Genomic DNA, 24,387 nt, shown 5'->3' with positions numbered 1-24,387 from the left:
AAGGTCAAACTAAGTGGTTTTAGGACCAGTATTTCTAGTCCTAAGAATTTGCTAAAATCCCCTGCTTCTCTGTTGCTTGGTTTCCCCTGACCAAAGACCAACATGCAACCAGACTTTGTATTGCCTTTAATCTTCCTGAGACTCAGAGAAATAAAACCCCAGGGACTGACTTTTGCCTTTTTCTTTTGTAAGGACTCAAGCCATCTCTTCCTTGGGGTCTGTGAAGATGCTTGTTCCAGTGACTTGCCTGGGCAGAGGAGCATGCTGGGGACAGGATAAGTAATAACCATAAGGAGGCAAGTGTCACCCAATGTTCTCTAACCTTTAACTTTCCAGTGAAACAGGGAGCTCTTGTGTCTAGGGGCAAGTGACCCACAGCCAGTCTGCCTGTGTGATGTGCTCAGGGGGCTGCAGGGGGGATATTCCTTAGAGGTGTGAGCACATAGTCAGGATGTCACTTGTATGCCTGGGGTATGGTCTGCTTTCACTGCTGCTGAGCACCGACACGCTGTGTTAGCAACACAGAAGGGAATCTCTCAGGGGTGCCTGTCTTTGGGCAGCAGCATTTGTGCTTTCCAAAGGATGCAGTCATGCAAAGTGGCCACTCAGCATGAGGTGAGTACCTGTTCCTCAAGCACTTTGAAACAAGCTAAGGTTCTCATTATTTTCTGAGCCTGGCAACAACACTGTTCCTTCATCTGAGGCTGTGTCTTGTGCTTCTGAGGAGCTGACAGGAGTCCACCCACTCCCAGTCAGTGGGGAGAGCTCCTGAATAAGCATCCTGCAGGTATGTGCACTCCTGCAGGGCCCAGCTTGATCCCTGAATTGCTTTGCAGACCAGGGCTGTATTCACACCACCAATAACCAGCCATGTAAGGATGGTCTGGAGAATATCCTGGAGACTTAATCCTGGATAGATCTGTGCCAAAGATGAACTCACAGCTTGTGGTAGCATCTCTAGCCCAGGCAGCCTTTTCTAAATGGATACTGGAAGGAAAATAAAGCTGGCAGAGAGCAGCTGGAGGAAGGGAAGGACCTCAGCTATAAGATCAGAGATCTATTGGTATTTCCTTAAGGTATGGAAATTGTAATTAAACTTTCCTCCTCATCCCTCAGTGGGTTTTTGTTCAAGCTCTGCAGGTCACTTTGGTGGAGAGACAGTGCTGCTCTGCAGACACCAGAGAGTAAATGCTTTCTCTACTGGACTAGTTTCTTTAGTGACATTTAGTCACTTTTCTCACACTGGCAGCACCTTCAGCCTGATCCAATAGGCAACCTGTTCTGAAGAGCATCACTGTGTAAATAGTGTAAATCACATTGCCCCCAGCAATGGGACTTGCAGGGATGGGTGTGTGCTGTGGGAGGGCAGAGTTTGGGAGAGGCTTTGGAAAGCCAGGCTGCAGGTTGCTGGTATGCTGCAAGTCCCATTACTAAAGACTTAGCCTGAGTTTCTTGGGCATAATGGCATACTTCCCAGTCATGATGCCTTCTTTCCATGGGCTCTCAGGGTTGTGAGCCATGCCAGGTACCTCGAATGCTCTCAGATCTGCGTATTGAAGTTTCTCAGAGATGAATTACCATGTGTAATTGCCATGATGGATAACACGGCAAGATATTGAACGGGGCCCTGGAGTCATTCAGGACCTACATTCGCCCCTTTTGTTCAGATGGAAAATTAAATGATTCTTAAAATAATAAATGTGCACCCTGGAGAGAAATACTCAGCTGCTCCCTCAAGAGGTGCTGTGCTGTTCTTGTGTTGAGCAAGGAATAATGAAGGTAATTGAAAAGTTATTACTTTGGGGGCAAATTTATCTTGGCTTGTATAGTCTTGCAAATACACTTGACTGGTGATGCAATCCAGGTACTGCAACAGGGAGAACAGCCATGCTTTAGAAAACCAGGCCATCAGATCTGGGGTCAGATTCTGCACCACCTTGTTCTTTGTGTGGTTGCAAAGGTTGCTATCTTGTTCCTATCTTGGTGTGGTCTGCCTCACTGGAGAGTTGTGTCTCAGGCTAAGGTACAGCTGCTGAACACTTTCTTGGTGGTGCTAAAGGTTTGAAGTTGTGGATCTCAGACCAGGCAGTGTCAGTGACTCTGTCCCCTGCAGCTCAGTGAGGGGTGGGAGTCTCCTATGAGATAGTGCATTGATTTGTTGAGATGTTTTTAGAGATGTGAAGGAGCGGTTGTGTGAGCATCCAGCATGTGAGTGCCCTGCACACCTTGAAGAGAGAACAGCAAGAGAAAAACAGAAGGGAAAATTTGCTCCTCGGTGTGTGCCTGGGACCTAGCCTGGCTGCAGGGAATGACAAAGCGATACTTACTTCAAAAAGGGTTTTTGGTTTTTTTGGTTGGTTGATTGGTTGGTCTTTTTCTGTTTGTTTTAAAAAATTAATTCAAATGAAATGGAAGTTTTCACATGTTGGGTTTGTTTTTTTAAAAAAGCTCTCAAATAATTAGAGTGCTCAAAGTAAACAGGCTCTTCATGCTTTATTACCTGATGTGTATTTTGGCTCCATTAATGCACTGTTGCATTTCTGCCATTTTCCATATTTAAAAATGTTTTAAAGATGGGACTCAAATCATCAACATTAATTGCCAGGAAAACAGAAATGAACCTTCTAAAAGGGAAATAATTTTATAGCTCTAATTTGATTAAGCTGTAAAGCTCATTGTTTCCATCTTAGGTGGACAGTAAAAACACAAGTAAAGTTAATATTTATTAGTCTTAATGTGCAGGCCAGGTAATTACATTGCCCATCGTGGCAGTGAGGACTGTATGACTCTCACTTGCTCTCTCGCTGTATGTTTGCACACCCTTTGGGCAAACAGGAAAGAGAGGAGGGTTTGGTGCTAATTAGAGAGATGAAATTCTCTTTTCAAAGGGCTCCTGATTTTAATCATGTGCTCTGGACTATGGATGCAGGTAGGTAATTGTGTTTGATGACAATGGCCAAAAACCAGGAGTGGGTGAGCAGCTCTGGAAGGGGCTGTGACTTACGTATGCAGAAGTATGTGTGTAGGCATGCGTGTGAGCGCACACACACGCACACAGTCACACGTACACTCTCCCGTGTGGTGTTCATTTTGCGTACTTCCAAAATTATTTCCCCCCCCCCCCCGTTTTTCTCTTCTTGGCCCTTTCCTTGCAGCCTTTAAGCAAATCCAGCTGCGACATAGAGCATCCTAATGCTGCGAGCAGGACCAGCAGCGCACTGTCACCAGCATGAGCTGTGGGACAGATGTGTCGGGGGCATTGCTGGAAGCTGAGTCTTGAGCTCAGGAACTTCTGGGGCTGTTTCTGCCCTTCTGTGACTCTCCCTGTGCAGTGTGACAAGGGGACAGAGCAAAGGCAGGGGCAGAGCCAAGCCGAGCATGATGGCTAGCAGGGAAAAGAGGTTGCAGACCAGGAGAGCTTTTGCAACCAGTGGACAGTTGCTTCTCCTTGACTGCTGGTTCAAACCCACCTCAGGACAGCTGTGTCTGGAAGGCTTTGCTTCCAATAGTTTTACTTGCCACGTGTCTATAAATCTGCTCATTTCTGTCACTGCATTGAGCACTTGTCAGTGTCTTGGCTGGTAGATACTGGGCTCTTCTGTAGGAAAGATGCTTTTACAGGTCAGGTATAGATACATATGTGGGAGAAAGATCATGGCAGTTGCCCAGGGCAGATAAGACCCATCACTTTGCTAAATCAGAACCGTGCTAGGTGTGGAGAGCTTTTATGTCTCTGATTTGCATGTACCTGCATGAAGCCCACTCTAACCACCAGGGCTTCACATGGGAAGCTGAGCATTGCCTTCAGCCAAACCATGTCTGTTCGAATGCCAAGCCAAGGCAAGATAAGCCCCACAGCTCTGCAGACTGGGCTAGCTGGAGGTGAGTAGGTACGAAACCTGTGACCTCTGGATCAGCACTGACCTGAATTAATACAAGCTACTTCCACAACTATTTGTGCTGGGCAGGAGCAGATTTAGAAATTTTCTAGACTCCTCTCAATCAACCCAGTGAAGAAGAAAAGAGCCCCAGAACATCACAAGTCTACCATTTGATTTCCCCACCAAGCCTGCTCAGCATCTTGCAGGATTGGCCCTCCTGCATCCTGCCTTTTAATTGCTGACTGATTGTAATATAGGATTTTATTTTCCCTATAATGACTCTTGGGGCCCCCAGATGTTCTCCTCAAGTGTGGTTGCGTCAGCACTAGAGACTGAATGACTGATACCAGCAATTTTTACAGCTTGAAAGAAGAGAAATATGTGAAGGGGATTTAATTTAGCTCCAATATTGTGTCTTCATCTTCAAGACTCTACAAGAAAACGACACCAAAAGGTTATTTTACAACGCGAGGAGGGAGAATTAGCCTGAGAGAGGGAGAGATCACCAAGCTGGCTTTCTAATATCAGTTCATTACAGAGAACACGTTTGCACAGCCGCTTCGCTGCTGCTGTTAATTTAAGCCTGGATGATTAAAAGCTGTAATTGCACCATTTTAAATAAATGTCCGCTATCTCGATTATTATATTTTTAATTAGTGTGGCTCTGTCGAATGTTTTTATCCCTCTGATTGATTTGTTTATAGTGTATATATTTATAATTCATTGATCTCCCTGACCCTGCTCTCTCCTGAGCATGCAGTTTGGTCATGATTCCAGCAAATGGAAGAGGACTGAACCAGGAAAGAGCAAAAGGTACCAGGTCAGCTCCCCCTTATGAGCTCTTTGCAGGTCTCCTTCTTCGCCTCCCGACCCAGGTGCTCTTTTGCTCTTTGCTCTTCCCCAGGGCTGTGGGGGAGGATGAACAGCCTGGAGGACTGGCTGTCTAGGAGGCAGGATGGGGGAAAATTGGATAGCCATCCTCAGGCTGTGAGCAAACCTCAGGATGTGGTGCTGGCAGGAGCATCCCAGGACCCCAAGGTTTCATACTGTGTGTTAGGACCCATTCCTTAACCCTTGCTTCACAGGCAGGAACCTGCTCCTCTGTCTCTGAGGGACTCTCTAAAAATGTAAAATTTCCCTGGCAGGCTGGGTTACATGTGCTGGAAATAGCTCTTTCAGGGCACAGGCCTCCACTGTCCAGATCTGAGTGTAAAGCATATTTCTAAGCCTTGTTCTCTTGACATCATCCGAATGTGACTGTTGGGTAAAATCCAGAATAAGCACCTAGACCCATGCTGGACCATGATACCCCCTAGCGTGCTGTTGTCTGCCAGGGGCAAGGAGATGCAAGCAAGAATAACTTGCAGATCATCATCTTAATATTCAGGGCACTCCTGATTGCTGCTCAGGGGCTGTGCTGTGGGGCACACGTGAGAATGTGTTGAGAATATTTGAGGCCACTTGCTCCTGTAGGACTCCAGGGCATCTGCGCTGATGCACTTATCTCCTATCACATGTAATATCTGCAGGACAGGGACTGTTACTTTCTCTGACTTTGTGCTGCACCCACTATGGGAGGTTTCTGACTGCTGACAAGGGCCCTGAGGCACTCCGATAACACGATGCAATACGATGAATAGTCTGCCTGCCTGGCCAATACTGCAAAGCTTCCAAACGCTTGACTTTCCCTCATTTTCTACATCCTCTGGAACCCTTAAGGAATGGATCAGGCCTTCAGCATTATAGAGGAGGAACCTGCCTGTGTCCCCTGGCTACAACATAGTGTGTGGCCTCAGCATATCAGTGCTGTCTACTGGTTAATGGCTTTTCCTCCAGCAGCGTGCCAGATGCAGCACTGCAGCATGGGTCAGGAGGACAGCCTGGTGACAGCACATTGCCAGAGAGGCTTTTGCAAGGGGAATGCTATTACTGAGCAAGTTTCAGTGTGGACGGAGTGACAGTGTAGTGGATGGACAGACCTCCAGGTAACTCTGCTGGAATGTTTGTGCATCTGTACAGAGCATTTCCAGGACTTGGTGGAGAGGAAGCTCTAAAAGCAGCTGCTCATGGGGCACTGGCTACTAGCAAAAGGGGAGCATAGCATTGAAGGAAACCTCCTGGAACAGCATGTCCAGTCATCTGATCTCACAGCTCAGCATGGATGAATTTACTTTTGGAAGGCCATATAAAGGGCAGCCATTTGTGTTGCATGTAAGCTACACAGCTCCACTCCAGCCTCAAAGCTTATGTCCTTTAGCACAAAAAGAAAGGGCATCCCAAGGAGAGAGCAGGAAGCAATCAGAAGCTGTAGAGGCTTGTTGTGAACCCTCCAGCTAGTCAGCCTGAAAATAAGGCAGAAACTAGATATGGATGTACCAGAGCCTGATTTCATGGGTACTAGAGCAGCCCCTGGGCAGGTACAGCATTGGATGAATGGGGTAGGTGAGGGGATGACCATGACTTTGTAACAACGTTAGAGAGAATTCTAGTCTGCAGCAAACAGGTCATTTTGGCCATTCAGAAAAGGTAATTACACTTTGAGATCTCTGGGGTGTATTTTTCTTGTTGGCCAGTAATCAGACTGTGTATTCCTTTTTACTTATTTTAATTAAAAATATTGGTTTGCCATGTTCACCAGGCAGCTAGCACACTCTGCCTGAGTACAAACACTTAACACCATTCTGTAATTGGCTGAATTGTCTATTAGTAAATAAGCCTAGTAATTTAGTGAGCGTCATTGAAGTGCTTACTGTTACACCTAATACAAAGCTGAGGACTCCTACCTTCAGGAACTTACAGGCAAGAGGGCTGTTAAAGACAAATCAAGGTGGTTTTACATGAGCATGACAGCGTGCTCCTTGGGAAACGGTGGACAGAATGGGCTGGGTTGAGGCATTGACATTCTGCTGCTGTCCATAGCAACTCTGTGCTCATGCTCTTGAATTCTTTCAGTTTGACAAGTGGAAGTGGATTTGAAACTCTATGTCTTATTGATTTTACCTAAGAGAAAACAGAAACTTGTACAAATCGCTTTCCCTAATGAATTTCCTATTGCAGCCTTTGCCTTTGGTAGGCTCATTGTGCAACTGGTGGTTATTGTGCAGAAAGGCAGAGATGCTGTCCAAAAGCCCTGATCTCTTCAGCCACCTCCTAGCTGGGCACCAGGGCACTGCTGGTCTGATACTTTACTAACCATGAACGTTCTGACTGCTAGAAAATCCCATGTCAGAAGGACCCTGTGGACGTTGTCCAGGCAGGGTCAGCTCCCTGACTGGTTGTCTGTCCCGTGTCCTGGACAGATTTGTGTGCTCTGGGTTCAGTTTTGCCCCAAGGCATTGTTTTCACCCATCTTACTTTTTTAAAGGCTAAAAAGTTCTGCTGTGACATGAAAACATGAAGACTTTGCCCTCTGAAAACAAGCAAACCCTATAGTTGTTCCCTGCAGCACACAGGGAACCTGGGAGACCCTCTTCCCTTTGCCTGGGTTTCACATCTTCTGGTCTTAAGACCTATCTCCTCTTTGGCTTTCAAAAGAGTAGCAATTTACTCTTCTTTCTATTTACTTCACCCCTTGGGGAAGGGATCAGCCTCCACATGCTCACCCAAGGAGCCCAGCCTGAGCTGGAGTGACACCTCCCTAGGTATGCACATGCTTTTATGCTCCCCAGCTGAGTACTGGTGCCCCAGCGCTGCCTGCCCCACACTTTGCTCTTCTGAACAACAGCAGCAGAGACATCAATGAGAAACTGAGACCAGGTCCTGGGGGCTACAGTCCCAGGGTGCCAGAGCACAGATAACTCACCCAGTATTCATGCTGGAGTTTTTTCTTTTTTGGTTCGTGATTCATGCCATCTGTCCATTGATGTGCCTGTGGAGGAGGGCTGGCTAGTCCTGAGGTCCCGGTGCTATTTCTGCTGGTGATTCTTCATGCCCCCAGGGACATCCCTGTTGGGCAGCCCTGAAAAGGAAGCAGAAGCATGACACTGTCATCCTTCAAGGGGACCTGACTGGCAGGGAGCCTCCCATGGGCTGTCTTGCTGTCAAGGCTGTGTTGCTGCTGCAGGTAAATGGCAGGATGGCATCACCTCCTTCCCCTTTATGGTCCCTCCTGAAATCCCAGTTGATCTAAGGGGAGATGCTTCCACCTCAGGGTACATCCCCAAGTGAGGAGGAGGAAGATGCTCTCTAGTGTCCCGTTCTGTCTGGATGATGGCCAGACTTTGCTTCACATAGCTCTGCAAGAGGAGGGAGAGGTTTTCTAGGAAAGACTCCAACTCTCCCTCAGGCCATTTTTTCTTACATTCATATAACTCCTCTAGACCATCCCTCAAACTCCCCTTGGAGCAAATTTTCTAGAAGATGCTCTCTAAAACATCACCTGCTCTGTCCTTTGCAAACCTGTGGGCTGCTAAGAGGAGCTCCTCCCCTGCTCCTAGAGATGTTTTGTTTGCCCCTTGCTTGGCAGTAGGACTGACTGTCTTTCACAGGTAAGCTTCCACTTCGGAGACAGCTGGATCCTCAATTAGGGTGAGGTGATCCAGGATCCTCACTCCTTTCAGCTTGCACAAGTTGTGCAGCAGGGTTTTCAGGATCTACAGCAGGATTTTGTGTGCTGCCTCAGTTTTTCCTTTGAGAGAGCCTTCATGAGCATGTGGGCATCCGGCAGGATTTCATCTAGGTTGACAGTGTTGATGGTGCCTGTGAGAAGCTGCGTGGTCCTCCATAGGCACGTGGCCAGCAGGTCAGAAAACTTATCTCAGCAGTCAGGCTGCCTTGGAGCAGGTTCAGCAAGGCACAGAAAATCCTCATCTGGTCAGATTTTTCCAACACCCTCTTCATGAGGACATTAACGGACTGTATGATCTTCTGATCTTCTTCTAGGTCTTCATCCAGGAAGTCTAGCATCAAGGTAAAAGATATCATTCATTACATCCTTAACCAATTCCACTGAGGCCTCCTAAGCCAGTTTCTTCTCCTGGAAGACACAGTTACATGCCTGAAGGACACAGTTACATCACAGAATGATTTATTCCTTCCCCCATATCTTATCTGCTTCCTTTTGCTGGTTGATAAACTTGATTGATTGAAAGCTGGCTACAAGGCACTCATTAATGTGCCCAGACATGGCTTCTGTTTTGTTCTTCTGTCTCAAGATCTCCTCAGATTCTTTCATTGCCTGGATGCTGGTGTTAGTATCACCATTGCTAATGAGACAAATAAGGGAATTAATGGTGGAGGTCATGTTATAACATATGTCATCAGTGTCTGAGGAGATAGGCAGGGTTTGGAATTCAGGGATCATTTCTAACTGAATGATATCAGCATCCTCATATGTTCTTCTGGAAGATCCCCAACCATTGTGAACAGGGCTTCCCCGTGAGTTTTGCAAGCTGTAACCATAATGTTTAGAGCAGCACTATGAACAGCACTATCTTGGCCTCCAAGGAAGACCGCTATCCTCTTCAAGGCTTTGCTAGGGCTTGGCTCACGTACATCCAGGCTGTACATTTTAAGGAGATAACCCATCTCCACCAGGCAGCCTTCCTGCTGCTTAGTGTTATTGGACCTGATGCCTTCCTTGAGGAAGCCAGAGACCTGCTTAGCTCGATACAGCAGGCATATCCTCTTCAGGGCAGCATACATCAATTTAAGAACTGTTTGTCTTGGCTCCCCCATCTTCAGAACCAGGTATGGGAAGGAGAAAAAGGCCTCATTGTCCATCAGCTGGTACTTTTCTTGGATCAGCAAGGTTAGCAGCAGATTGAGGTAATCTAGGCTCTTGATAAGCACCCATGTGTTGGTGTCAAAGAAATGCAGGGTGAGCCATTTCAGAATCAGGTACAGGCAGCTGATAACTCCTTCCTTCTCTGTCTCTAAGTGCCTGGCCATGATGGCCAAGGCTTTGATGTGGTACAGGAAGCTGGAGTGGAACATTTCCACCTGGAAGCTGCTGGACACACAGCTGCTCATCTGAGCTTTCAGCTGCTTGAGGTACCTGTTGCTGGGAGCAGTGAAGTTCCACTGCAGCACTTTGCTGCCTTTCTCATCCCTCATGTTCTGCTCTTTTTCCTTGGGGACAATGGTGAAGATAGGTCCCAGTTTGCTGACCCCATCCTTCAGAGTGGAATTCATTTGTGCTTTTCCCTTGGCTGCTCCTGTGTCTTTCAGGACTACTTCTGACTTGGGCCCCTTGGGACCCTGCTTCTCCTCTCCACTGGTTTCGGGTGCTGGCTCTTTAGCTGATGCTTGTGAAGGCAAGGCTGTTGCTGCAGGTAGTGTGGTCAGAAGAGAGGGGAAAACAGTCATGGTGGTGACTCTGGGGTGTCTGGAAAGTGACTCAGCAGAGTAGTGGACTGGGCTGACGGACTGTCACTGGCATTTTATAGTATCACAAGTATGTGGTCCTTTGCAGCTGCTTTCAGCTCACTGGTGGCTTCGGTCATCTTCTCAAAGCCAAGGTGCATTATGAAGAAAGGCAGGGTGCCTGTGGGGCTGTCTGAACATCCCTGTTGGTGTCCTGCAGGGAAGAATAGAGGTGAGGCACACACCAAAGCAGGTCCAAGGGAGCTGATTTGAGGATTGGCAGCTGCTCAGCAAGCCACTGCACCAGCTCTTGCTTCTGTAAAGGCATTTCTTCACCTAGATCTTCTGAAATGTCCTGCCCATCCAATCACTCCAGTCTGTTGATCTGTGCAGCCCAGGCATTCACAGCAGTCAGGGTGGCAGCTCTCATGTTGCTCTTGCTTTCTCTAAAAAGAGCAATGAGGGGAAGGCCCAAGTCCTTCATGTGCTGTTTGATGTTTGAACCCTTGACTGTGGACAGTTGCTGGAGGACCCTCAGGGCAATCTGTACCAGGGTGGGGTTCAGATTGCAGACACAAGCCCTCGGGGCTCTTGGGAACTGTCCCATGTTTGGCTGGATGAATCTGGCATCCTGAAGGATGCCTGCAACCTCTTCCAGGCCCTCCCTCTGGATAGTCCAGTTCTCCTGCAGCTTTGACACCAGCTCTGGGGTAATCCTGTCACCAATGTCTATGGCTTCAGTCCTTTTGTGATCCCCTGGGACCCCCTGGGTCCTGTCATCTAGGCATGGCTCGGGGTTGGCACCACTGGGAATTGGTAGAACCTGTCCATGCAGCTTCTCCAGCTCAGCATCTATCTGGAGAAGAAGGGGCAGCTCTTCACTCTCAAACAGTGCTCTCAGCAAGTCTCCCATGTGCAGGTAAATAACCTCCAGCAAGTTGATGGCTGACTCTGCACACCTGAGTGAACAACAGCAAGAGCGATCTTCAGGGTATTGACCAGTGCCTTGGCCTCCATCCCTGCAAAACCAAACTCCAGAATTGCATTTGACAGACAGTCCAAGATATTGGAATGGATCCTGGAGTTACTCTGTGAGAAGGCCAACAACATAGCTGTTTTTGCAGTACGAGGCAATGAACATGCCTCTGCTATAGCTGTCAGGGCTCCTTGAGCATTGTTGCTGCATAACACATCTCCCACCATTTCCACCACACTTTCCAGGACAATTTGATCAGATGTTCTGTAGAAGTTCCCTTTCTGGGCTAGCAAAGTGATGGTGTGAAGTTTCTTTTGCATCACCTGAGGCTTTGTTTCCTTGTGTCCTCGTGACAGCAATCTCACCAGGGCTTGGCATGGTATCTTGCTTTTCTTCATTTCCCTGACAGTCTTCTGAAGGGTATCCATGCTGGAAATCCTCTCTTTCCAATCATTGCTTTCCAAATACTGTATGCAGGTTTCAGGGAGAACAACCACCGCCTTTTTCTCACATGCTTTTGCTGAGAGCTCTGGTTTGAACATGTTGCTTGAGCCTAATTTTCCTGTTTGATGTTGGCCTCTGTCCTTCCGGGGATGGTGGTGTTTCCTTCCAAGGACTGTAAACCAGGAGGAAGAGAGTATTACTGGGCATCCCTGCTGCTAGGCCATGCCGAGGGGATGGAGATGTTAGGGCAGCAGCTTTGGGGCCCTCCTGGCAGGGTGCATGGAGTGCACAGAACAGCCCCGGAGAGCAACAGCCATTGAGAGGTTGGTGCAACACTGGCTGTGCTGGGGTGACAGACCATGGGGATCCACACTGGTGTGGTGATGTCCCATTGCCACAAGCAGCTACTGCTCTTCCTGCAGCAGGGTCTGAGACTCCAAGGTCCGGGACCACTTCTTGTAGCTGGGAGGAGAAGACATCAGCACAGGTAACATCACCTCCAGCCCCCATTGCCTCCAGGGGCTGTTATTCAAGCCACGGAAGATGCAGTCTCCTGCAGCCTGGAGCTCTCAGGTCTGGAAAAGAGTGACTGCTACGCATTGTGCCAAAGTGCCACCACCAGAGGCCATGTGGTCCCCTGAGTCTTTCACTGGACATAGCCCTTCCTCTCTCTGCCCCTGCTATTGCTGCTTAGACTGTGAAGTCTGAGTGAATAAGGAGCTGTTCTGGATGCTGAACAAAAGGAGGAAGAAGATTTGCATGGAAGCAATTTCTTACAAGTTGCCATTAGAATAAACCTCACTGCATTTAACCCTAGATAAAACAGTTCACTTACTCATTTTCATGTTATTTAACTTTCTTCTAACCCATTAAAAACTGGCAACTCTGACATGAGAAATGCCTTTTAGAAGTGAAAAGTAGGCACTTAGCTTGAGCGAAGAATCTTTCAGTGCAGCAGTGCTGCTTGCATCCTCACACGGCTCTGGCCCCCGAAAGCGCTGCTCCATGGAAAGCCCCTCTTTGCAGAAGCCCTGTCTCCAGCCCATCTCCCTGTGGTGAGGTCTTAACCAGAGCTGGGATAGCCCCTGGCACAGAGGACACCCATCCTAAGCATCTGCTCTTACAGATACAAACCATAAATAGGACAATCTGTGCTCTTTGGCTCTCTCTGCTGGCTGCAGTGCACCCCATTCCTGGGCTTGTGCTCAGCAATGTCCCCCCACATGGCACCCTTTGGGGAACAGGCTGGTGTGGGGAGCAGAGACACAGGGAAAGGAATACTGTATTTGAGCCTCTGGGAAGAATCACAAACCCTGACAAGCACAAGAAGTAAAATAGGGAAGAGGCGGTGGTGAAGATTTACAAAAGAGTCTTGCAAATGTGACAGCCAATTTCCAGGGGGATCCTTTTTCTTCCTTAAGCCTCAGTCCTGAGCAAAAGAAGAGATTTTCCTTGAAGGGAGAACAAAGCTGTGTAAGGGATCAAATGCTCTACCTTGGGACACAGCAGCACCAGGCTTATTGCCAGGTGGGGAGGGATTCACCGACTTCTCCTCTGTGCCCAGGGGAATCTCCTAACAAGGGTTGAGGGATGAGCAAGGGAGGGCCTGGGAGCATCTCTCGGATCACCTCCCGGGAATGCTTTGCCAGGGCTGGAGGCCAGGAGTGTTTCCTCCCTCCTCACCAAGGAGCGCAGCAGGCTGCCAGCAGCAAGAGACAACTGCGCGGAGGGGGAGGCAGGCAGCGGAGAGCAGTGGGAGGGATGCTCTGCTGTTGTGTGCGGGACCAAGTACCTCTATCTCTGGTCCAGCAGCCAACCCAGGTGATGAGCAAACTGTGAATTTCAATGAATTGTTTTATGCTTTGTCAGGGAATCTCCCCATAGGAAGTACTGGGGACCTTCATTAAATTCATTTTTTTAACTGAATGACCAGGTGGGTTTCTTTGTCAGATGATGTTGGAAATATTAGTTCATGCCACATTGTACTATATGTATGAGAAAAAACAAACTTGGTGATTTTTTTGTGAAATTTTTTGTGTTCTACAAGTTGTTTATGGGATAAGTCTCCTGAGACTGCCATCCAAAAAGTCTTCTGAGGTACTCACAGCATCTGGCCAAAAAGCTATCCTTGGAAGTGCAATTAGGTGTTAATAAAAAGTAACAAATAATTCCCTAATAAAACAAATACAAAGGAGAAGACAATGCTCAGTGTAAGTGAGTTTTATTCCATTATTCTGGTGAGAAGCTGTCAAAGAGTCAGAAGGTATTTAGAGAGCAGAGTACAGTCTGTTCCTTCATCATAATAACTTTTATTGCCTGGTATAGTTTTTCTCACCCTGGTCAATAAATATCCTGCTGCTTTGCTTTCAGAGAATTAGGACTTGGTTGCAGCAGTGAGTGCTTCTTTCCAAATGCCTGGTGCTGACCCACATGGGGGCTGGGGTTGCTCTAGTGCTCCCGAGAGGTGCTGGGAGTTTGGGCAGGATGAAAGGGAAGAAGATTCCTGTGATGAGAACAGAGTTCTGGGAATCTGAGATGCTCCTGTTGTCTGCGGATCAGAGTGATGGTATAATGCTTGCTAGGAGACACAGAGGCAGAGTAAAGGCAAAGGCAGCACAGAGCATCTTACAGGCTGTTCTGGGCGAAGGGTAGTTGTGCCCATGGGTCCAAGCTCTTGGTCTTTTCTGTGGAGCCTAAAGGAGTTAGCTGGTGCCAGAGTGGACCCAGGCTATGAAATCTGGATCCCACAAGTATGTTCTCTGTACCACAGCTAAGATTGTTTCAAGCTATCTGTCACCAACAAGCCTTCTGGGCCAAGGAAGACTTGCTTTTTTTTACCAATTTGGGCTGCACATAAAAAAACTCCTGGCCTGCTTGCTGGAGTGAATGACCCCCCCTGGCATCGTTAGTTGGAGAGTTTGCTGCTGGGGATGGCTGAGAAGCTCATCACTGACTTCCCATCGGGGGATGTGTGTTTCCAGGCCTTATACAACCTTTTCTGGTTTTCATTAAAAGCAACTCTTCAGACAGCAGTTTCAAGCCCTTTTATGTGGTTCCTCACGGACATTTCCCTGCACTGCCTCAGATGAATCACTGGCTGAAGGTACCTGCTGGAATGGGGGTCTGCCCGTGACACCAAGTGCAAGAGGAGAGATGAATCAGCTGTGTGTGGATCATCACAGCCCCTAACCTCCCCGAGGCCCGTGCTGAGGATGCTCCTCTGTGGAGCCTTGGCTCTGAGCTGCAGAGAACATTGCTTGAAAACCTCTCACAAAAACTGCTCTCCCCTTTGGCAGCTCTGGCCCATGGGAGCTGACCATACCTATGTGCTCATCCCAGATTCAGCCTTGACCAGCAAGAGTCTTCCCAGCCCAGGATACTGTTTCATGGCTGCGTGGCCAGTGATTCAATATAGTAATTTAATCTCTTTACCCCATAATTCCCACCTATCAAAGAGAAACAATAAATCTTTCTTTGTCTTTCTAGTCTTTTTAGCTCAGCAGGGCAAGACCGTCTCATGCATTGTGTTTGTATGGCTCCCAGCACCTGGGATTGCTGGTGCTGCTGCAGTGCAATTACATGCGGTGATACTGTATTTAATGCCCTGGGAGCCGTCTCCCCAGACTCCAGGAGCTCCTGAGTCGATAGAAGGAGCAGGTTTGTCTTTCTGCCTCTGAGCTGAGGACATTCGCACATGCCTCCACCAGTATATCTTCATTAAGCTTCACAGAAGCTGCGGTGACGTGACGCCAACTGTATTGCTGAGACAGGCTGGTGTAGCCTGTGAATCACTCTGTCTTTAATTCCTGCTTGTGCTTGAGGATCATCTACATCCCTATTTGTGATGAGATTCACCCCAGTAATTGCCAGGATTAAACTCCCTTCAGAAGCACTGGCTGAGCATAGTGACCAAGAGGAAAAACCTCAGGCGAGTAGTGGTCTATTTATATCCCATGAAAGACGGACTTGGTGCCTAAGAATATTCAAGCCCCTGGCACTTCCACCTCCTTTCTGTTCCTGTAGCTGCTGTCTTGAGACTGTCTCAGCATTGAAGAATTAGCTGCTTTTTGAAAGCTAAGTGGAACCTCAGTCAAGACAGGAGCAAGCGGCCAGGGATGGGGAGGTCGGTGCTTTACTGAATCCCCTAAAATCAGCTCCTTTGACGATGCAGAGAAGCAAAGGAATCAGATATGAGCTAGGGTCATTGCTCTCGCTTCAGAGAGTCTGTCTCCACTCTTTCAAATGAGGTCTTATTCTCACCCTGTCTGCTTTTAGGGTTGAGAAATAATCTGCTTTACCTGCACTTCTCAAATGTCTTTTTGGAGGCTTCCCCGCCAACAGTGCCAGCCCTGCCCCTCTCCCAGGGGTGAGTTAATCCTGCATCCTCCACAGCTGCACCAGTTGCAGAAATCCAGGGGGTAAAAAAGGGTACCTGGTGTGCCAGGGCTCTCCCCCTGTCCCCCCAAAGTGCCAAGAGGATCACCGTTCCCTGCTCAGTCTGCAGCGCACCCACCTCTGGTAAAGGGGGCAGACGCCTTACCCCCACCACACTGCATGTGGGGCAGTGGAGGCCGAGGACCGTGTGTTTCCCCAGGTCACACCAGAAAATCTGTCCCTCTTACAAGGGAGGAGGAGAGGAGGCTCCCAGGAGCCAGGGAGATGCAGGATCATGTCACAGCAAGGCTTCTCCAGCAGGGTGAAGGATCCAGCTTCGCTGGCAGCAGCCAAGCAGGGAGCAAGCAGCTCTTAAACCTGCCTGCAGCACAGGCAGCAGCCGCAGCTGCCCTGCTCCAGGGAGGTAGGGCAGCATCCAGTCCTGCCTCTGGGCTTGGAGGGCCTGATGCCAGCAGCTCCCCTCCCCGTGCGCATCCCTCGCTGCCCTCCCTGTTGCAGGCGGCTGTGGAGCAGCCCAGACAAGTCCTGCAGTGAGAGAACGTGGCTGGGATTTCACATTGGCACTGCTATAGTTCCCAGGGATTCACCTGCTCCCAACTCGAATCTAACAAACCCCTGCCCACAGGGAAAGGAGGCGCAGACCAAGAATAAAGGCAACGGCCCATGAGCCATCAAGAACGATGCCCCACAGAGAGCTATGCTCAGCACAGACCAGAGGCAATTTAACATGCCCTCAGCTGGGGAATCCACCTCCACCAGGGGCATGCTCAGCCCTCCACCCATGAGCATCTCTAAGATCCCCTATTTTTCAGCTTTCCTTCACATATGATGGCTACAAAATGTTTGTTACCTTTAATCCTGAATGATGAATTTCTCATCAAAGTGGCAGCTGTGCTCCATGCAGGATGTAAGCTCTACAGCTCCAGCTCACCCACGAATGCATGCCACAAACCAGAGCAGCCAGAGAGGGAAGAGACTGCAAAAAACCAAAGAATTTCTCTTCCATTGAGAGAAAAATGTCTTTTTCCAGATGCTATCTTTTACTCTACTAAACCTTTAAATATCCTTTTAATGATGATGTAGTGGGTAGAAAAACTGCTATAACCAGTTTATCAGATTGACAGTGGCTGATGGCATGGGGTTAACATCTCAGCTTTACAGGGATGTGAAACCTCCCCCTGTGCAGAACAAAGGAAAACTTTCCAAAGGAGAGGATGTTGCAAGGCATAAAATATACCAGGTAAGAACACATATTAGTGTTTGTGGATGAGGAGGGAATGAGGTATGTGTGGGGTAAACTCGAACTGTGAAAGACTTTTATGATCCCCATTGCTTGGAATACACATCTGTGATTTACAGTGATGCCTCTGGTGATGGGTTGAAATCCTCTAGACTGACTGAAGTGCCAGTGCTGTGGATTTGACTCAGCCACAATTACAGGGATTTGATATCTAAAATACCACTGTGTCTCTAGGTGCTTTAGAAAGACCACAGCAAAAAAAAAAAAAAAAAAAAATCATTTTAAGAGATATTGTGTGTGCACACATACACGTACATGTGGATGCTGTTTGCTGCTGCTGCCCTGCGACAGGCAGCATTTTGAAGACAAACAGCCTGAGAAATGGCTTAGGTTTTCTCATTGACCACCAAGTCTCAGCATCACCGTTTGAAACATAAACTTTATTGCAACAAAGAATTAAAAATAGTACATCTGAAATAGTTGCAGAGTGCATGTCATTAAAGAACTAGTCAGAAATCACAACTCAAGCGAATCATGTACAATTGGAACAGAAAGTTTTATTAAAACAACTGGAAATCAAAATCAAATTTTCTTTGTTTGTTTAATTTCACCATAACCGTGGATTGTGTATTTACAGTCTTCGCCTCTTGTGGTGAAGGTTCTGCTCAGGGTGGGGGGCTAGGAAGAAGGCAGGGATGGATGGGGAGGAGAGGTGGGTTTCAAAAGCTAACAGGATGTGAAAGTTTTCCAGAAGAAGTTCTTGCAGCCTGCTTTGCGTTCCCGGGGCGCCAGAGCAGGGTTTGAGTTAGCCGAGCGCTCCAGCTCCAGTCTCACTTCATCCTGCTCAGCCCCTCGGGACAAGTCCTCAGACTCCAGGGCTTCATTTTCTGTCTGGCTTGGCTCTGAGAGCAGTTCTGCCAAAAAGTACTTGGCCAGTTCCTTGGGGGAGAAGAGAGAGAACGAGAGAGAGAGAGAGAGAGAGAGAGCACGATTACTCCTTGGTTTTGGGGGGCTCATCACTCTGTCCCTCTAAGACACCTTTGTGCCCAGATTAGAGACATGCAGGACTCTGGAGGAGAAGGGGAGCCACAGCTTTCCAAAGAGCACAGCCTGACAGCTGCTACGCAGCAGCTGTGCCTACGAAATAAAGCGGAGTGGAAGAGCACCAACATCTACCTGGTGTGGGGAAGAGACGGCTGTCCTGGCTATGGCAGGGAATGAACTCATCCGAGCACCATATCACCTTCCCTTCCCTTCCCTTCCCACCCCCAGCACACTGCACTGGACTCAGCGAGGATGCTGCGAGGCTGCTGCTCAAACGCCACAGGAAAGGTCTTTGGGGGAACTCGCAGCAGAGGCTGATTTGGGTCACCCTCTCACTGGGGGCTATTTCTCCTTGTGTCCCTCCAAGCCCTGGCTGCTCCCTTCATGGATAAGGACATCCTCCTGCTCCTCCGGGGCAGCTGCCTTGGTTCAGTGCCCCAGAGAAGCCCTGGAGAGCTTCACCAGGGGCTCTGTCCTCTGCCCTGGCAGCAGCTGCTCCTCATACCCCACCAGCACCCAGTTGGGCTGGGCTGGGGGGAGAGGTTGTCTCCCCTTCCCTTCCCCAGATGCCCAGCCTGTCACTGGCTCAGCTCCAGCAGAGAACTGGGGGATCTGTCAGAGAACTGGGGTCTGCAGTAAGAAACTGGGGGCCTGAAATGGGGACACTGGGGAGGTCCGGTGAGGAACTGGAGGACTGCTCTGAGGGTACTGGGGTGTCCAGTGGGGAACTGGAGGGGTCTGCAGCAGGGAAGCGGTGGGTATGCAACGGGGGTGCCAGGGGCTTTGCTGGGGAAACGGAGGGTCTGCAACGGGGAATCAGGGGGGTCTCTGGAGGAGAAGCGAGGGGTCTGCAGTGGAGAAGTGGGGGTCTGCAGCAGGGCCGTCGGGGTGCCCAGCGGGGTGCTCGAGGGGTGCCCGTGGTGGCCGCCCCGTCGCGGGGCTCTCACCTGCTTCCCGGCGGCGGCAGCCAGGGACTTCTGCAGGAACTGCCGGAGCCGCGGGTCCGAGGGGGCGGCCGAGACGGTGCCGAGGGCCAGGGCGATGGAGAGCAGGGCCAGGGCGCACTGGAGGCGGCACGACAGCATCTCGCCGGCGGGTCGGGCGCGGAGAGGCGGCGGCGGGGAAGCGCTGACGGCTCCGCTGCGGCTCGGCTCCGGCGTTGGGGATCTCCTCGCCGCCCGCCGCCTTTATAAACCCTTCTCCTGACGTCAAGGCGGGGGCGCCCCCCTCGCCCCACGCCGCCGGGGGTGGGTCCCTGCCCGGGACCGGGGCGGGGGGGCCAGGACCGGGGATGCTCCGCTCTGCCCATGGCCGGCCAAGCGTCCACGGTGCCCCCCCGAATACCCCACCTCCGGCCGCCCCCCTGCCGCCCCCCCCGGCCCCCGGCGCGTTTTCTCCCCAAATCACCGCCCCTCCGGAGCCCCCGACCCTGCTCGTCCGCTCCCTCCTCCCCAGCCACAAGCCCCCCGGCGCGGCGGTGGGGGGTCCCAGCTGTGCACCGCCCTCACCGCGGGTCTGACCCCCATGCCGGAGGGCTAAGCCCCCCAGCAGTGCCGGTGCCAAAGCCCCTCACCCTGGAGCGGCTTCCCGCCCCGTCGGGTAAGAAACGGCTGCAGAGACCGGGGAGCTGGAAAGGATCCCCTTAAGGGCGGATTTGCCCCCGGCTCCAGCAAGGAGTGGGGGATGCTGAGCTTGCTGAGCTGCCCCTGGGGGTCCTTTCCGCCTCTCCGGTCCTTGTGGGGCTCTCCGGCACCGGTCTTTGCCCAGACGCTCCCCCCATCCCCGGCCAGCTCCACCGGCCGTCGGGGCAGCTCCGCTGGCAGCCGGCAGCCTCCCGGGAGAGTGTCCCGGCTCTGCGAAAGCTCTGCAGCTCGGGGGAGCAGTGAAAAGTCTGTGCCTCGGCCGGGGCGTGCAGGTCCCTGGCTGAGCCTGCAGGGACCCTTGTCTCCATCCCAGGGTCAGTGGAGCTGCTGGCCCGATTGGGGATGAGCCTGTCCCAGTAGGAAGGTCAGTCTCCCCCACTTCTCCAGCCTGTCCCCATGAGGTGGCTGATGCCCACACTGGGTAAAGCTGCTGCAAGCCCCTGTCACCCCAAAGGATGGGCCTCTTCAGCTATCTCCCAGCTGGCAGGAGCAGAGCAGGATGCGCAAGGAAGGGGCTCTGCTACCACCCAGAAAAGGGGTTTCAGGGTCTCTCTCCCATCTCAATTTCCAGCTGAGGAAAGTCAAAGGCTTGTGGAGACAAGGACCCAAGTACTGCACAAAGGTCTCCAGAAATCTCCAAGAGGACATTTTGTTTCATGTCAAATTAATGTGCCTCCCCGCTCTTCAACCCTGGTGCTGCTGGCTGGGTTTGCTGAGGCTGACCTGGGAGCATGGAGCATGAACCAAGGTGTTCCTGCTCTGCTTTACAGTCCAGCAAGAGGAATTAATTGGTGCTGATCACTGGTTCCAGACCAGGCAGACCTCTGGGCTGAACTGGGACTGCCCTCCCTGCATGATGCCTCCCTTCCTTTGTGCAGACATCTGCAGCCACACATTGCCTTCATCCTCTGCATCCTCCCCAAATCATGGTGCACATGAATGACACCCATGAAAGACAAAGCCTTCGTTAGTAGCCCAGGACACCTTGTGGGTTGGGTTGACTTGTGCTGCTTTTACAGCCAGCTTATCCTCATCTGCCTGACCTGAACGAGGCCAAGCCCTGCACTCCTGGGACCCTGTCTGTCTTCTAGCACTGGTGTTGCTCTGGGGTAACTGGTAGAGAGGAGTCAGTCCCTGCTCTGGTTGAGACACTTTCCCTTGTTTCGGACACAGGACACAGCCTCCTGCCAAGGCCAACAGGAGGGATCTGGACCCAAAACGAGCAGACTGCCTCCAAGGGCCAGGAGTCCCAGAGTTTCTCGCTCTGTCATGTCCCTGTGCTAGCAGCTGGACCAACACCTCTTTCCTCCTGCAGTCAAAAAAGCAGAGCCAGTCCTGGGCATGGCAAACACCAGGGCATCAAACCTATCCTGTCCCTCTTGTCTGCCTTCAAGAGAGATTTCCTAGGGATGGTTTCTCCCAGCAACAGTAATTTCCCCACTTCTCCCAGCTGTGCCAGTAGCAGCAAGCTGGACTCTCCCAGTTTACTTGCACTGGAATAGACTTCTTTTGTAGCCCCCAGGCTCTCACCCTTGGCACAGCAAAACCCAGCTGTGCCACGCTGCAGTCCCAGCCCCAACCAAGCTTGCAAAGGATCCCAACTCCTCAGCAGCTTGTCCCAACTCCCACAGCCCAGCGCAGAGCAGCCTGCTTGGGTGCCGTACCAGGGAGGAGCAGAGATGGAAATGGGTTATTTTGGACTCCCCTGTGGATATTGAAAGCTGTTATCTAATGTCCCGTGCCACTTCACACAACAGACAAGGAACCCCCATCACTCCTGAGTGGGGAGGAGTGGCGACCAGCTCCTTGAGCTTCCACAACTACGGATCTGCACTGATGTGCTGCAGGGTTCAGTTCAGCATCTGTATTTCCCAGGGTATAGCAGTGGGCTGGAGTGCAGCCTTGGACTGCTGCATGGGATGGAAAGCTGTGCTACATTTCGGCACTGTTAGGTCCCATCTGTACACCAATGTGGAAATGGGAGATGTAGGAGTTGCTACAGTGCAGGAACAACCTCCTTGATGAGTTCCCCATCCTTCTAGTTTCCTGTCAACTTTGTGTGGGGCCAGCAGGACTCAGACACATTTAACAGGATTTTGCAGAGGGGCAGAGCTCAGTCTGAGATGAATGGGTTCTGGGTGGGCCAGCAGGGCTGTTTTTAGGAAGCTGGTATGGTCATGCTGGCATAAAACGGGGGAAGATATCAGACTTGAGTCCTTAAGGGGGTTTGGGAGGCCATTCTTGATGTCTTGCCCAAACCCAGACTGCTCAGTACCCCACTCTTCTCCAGCTACCTGCAGCACCTCTGTGTATTATTCCAGCCCTGCTAAAGACTTTCAGCCCAGAGCTGTTCCTTGCTAGCCCCTGTCTTCACCCACCCTTTGTTTTTCATTTTAATATCTATCCAACCCAACCCTGTCTTGCCAACCCTCCCTGGCCATGTGCAGGGCATCCTGCTGCAGAGCAGTAGTGCCCAGCAGGGCTGCAGGCTAGGACCAGTGCTGCTGCAGTTGGATGTGTGCTCCCTACAGTCTAGTTCCAGGCCAGGACAGACCCTCAGCCACCTTGGGGATCCCTGGTTTTGATGGTCACTCTGGCTACTGTGGGTCTTCCAGACACATGGGGACAAAGTTTGGAAAACCAGGTTGGCTCTGACTCCATCTCTCAGTGCTGGAGCTGAGTGGCTGTCCCCCTGCTCCCCTCTCTGCCTGGGGGGAGGCTGGAGGAATTATACCAGTGTCTTCTAGCAACAGAAAAAATATTACTGCAGGCAAATGTCTTGGATTTGTCCCACTGAATTTCAGATGCTTACTTGAGGAAAGCAAGGGTGTGCTCATTTTCTGCTCTCTGGTCCTGTGTCCCATCAGGAGATGACTTGGCTCCTGAGCCAGAGCAGCCTCAGGAAGACTCTGATGTCCACTTCAACTATTTTTCCCCTCTTGGGATTCAGCTGAGGTTGTGACGCTGGTGGGGGCAGGATCAGAGCCAGGGCTTTGATGGGAACGTTCCCCTAGAAACATCTCAGCCTGTTTAAAGGAGAGAAACTGAGTTCCCATCAGGTCTGAGCCTTGTTGATGGATAAAGTATGGAATGTGCCAGAGTTCTTTGTGATCTCAGGTAGTATTTGGGAGAATCACTCTGATGTTCTCCATCTGAAAAGTATTGACATTTAATTTCAAGGAGAATCTAAAGGAAAAGTACCATTTAAATGAAGATGAAAACATGTGCTTTGGTTCAGAAAACCCTCTTGTTCTGACCTGAAGGAACCAGCAATGAGGAAGAGGAGAAAGGGCGTCCATCTTCTCCATACATCTTTGGACTGTCTCTTGCTGAGTACTGCTGGGGAGGGGGTAAGGGCAGACCTCCAGACTTCCTTATGACTCTGGCACAGGCATGGAGCAGCGAATAAGTTGCAGATTGATTTAGCAGTTCCCCCTCCCCCAGCCCCTCTATGGGATCAGTGTGCTCTGAATTTTTTTACACTCATTCCCCAGCCAGATAAATCCATCATCCACTCGGCTGCGGCAAAGGCGATTCTGTTCCTTTCTTTCTGACGCAGCGCTGCGGGGCATGTGTCTTTGCAGACGATTGAATTGCATTGAATTCCTGTGACTGCTTCCTTACCCCCACGTTTCCAGCTCACTCCACAGATCCAGAGTAGTCCAGCAATGCCCAGAATTGTGTGCACAGGCTGCACGTTCAGTGCTGTGCCAGCAAAGCGTGCCCTCTGCTGTCACCACGGCCGTAAGCCTGGCTCTGTTCACACCTCGCCTCCCTGCTTATCACCTACAAAATGCTCTCCAGACCCTCTCAGTTCCGCTTTCATGAACAGGACAGTTTTATCATGTATCACTACCTTGCCAGCAGGGAAACACTCTTTTTCTTATATTCTAGCACTCAACGCAGTAGGGCCAAGCTGTGATCTGGGAGCTGGGGCCATGAAATTCCTCATTCTGGCTCTGGACATGTAGCTGGTGTTGTGGGGCAGTGAGGAAGCCGCCACAGCCCCACAGGTCTTGCAGCTTGCCAAAAACCTAGCAGAGCAGGTTCCTGCTTGGGGAGGAGTGATTCTGCCCCAGGAGATACAGATGAGCAGAGGAAGAGCAGTCGGTCATGCCTGAGTGGTAATGGCAAACAAGAGCTCAATAAGGGAGAGAAACTCCTGCCGAATGGTACCATATGTCCCTCCAGCGGGCCATGTGGTGAGAGGTGGTGTCAGGATTGTACACAGTCTTGCAACAGCCCTGAGAGGTTTCTGGATAAAATGCTGTTTCTATAGTAAAACTTGGGCACAAATCCAAAAGAACTGGATTCTTCATTAATTACAGGACTCTGAGATTTCTGCTCCAGGTAACAAAGTGGGAGAGGAGCCAGGCTGTGGACGTTCACAGAGGAGGGATCCTGCTACCTAATTTTTTGATGTCTCTGTCTAAGAGCCCAAGTTGTGTTCAGAATTTCTTT

At 50.4% G+C, this 24,387-nt stretch overlaps 1 protein-coding gene and 1 pseudogene across 1 annotated transcript; both read right to left on the bottom strand.

The window, feature by feature from the left end:
• Positions 1-8,233: 8,233 nt before the first annotated feature.
• LOC141926877 (cytoskeleton-associated protein 5 pseudogene) lies at positions 8,234-11,702 on the bottom strand (annotated as a pseudogene).
• Positions 11,703-17,658: 5,956 nt separating this feature from the next.
• SST (somatostatin) lies at positions 17,659-19,427 on the bottom strand. Its single transcript, XM_074834556.1, has 2 exons — positions 19,231-19,427; positions 17,659-18,178 (listed from the first exon to the last, which is right to left on the bottom strand). Exons 1-2 carry the CDS (start codon positions 19,366-19,368, stop codon positions 17,966-17,968), a joined length of 351 nt encoding a protein of 116 aa, XP_074690657.1. The 5' UTR covers positions 19,369-19,427; the 3' UTR covers positions 17,659-17,965.
• Between the last annotated feature and the right edge of the window lie 4,960 nt (positions 19,428-24,387).

This window comes from Strix aluco, chromosome 9, assembly GCF_031877795.1.
Source record: "Strix aluco isolate bStrAlu1 chromosome 9, bStrAlu1.hap1, whole genome shotgun sequence".
In the NCBI taxonomy this organism is placed as follows: domain Eukaryota; kingdom Metazoa; phylum Chordata; class Aves; order Strigiformes; family Strigidae; genus Strix; species Strix aluco.
The sequence above is the reverse complement of the archived record's forward strand: the minus strand, read 5'-3'. Positions and strand labels throughout refer to the sequence as shown.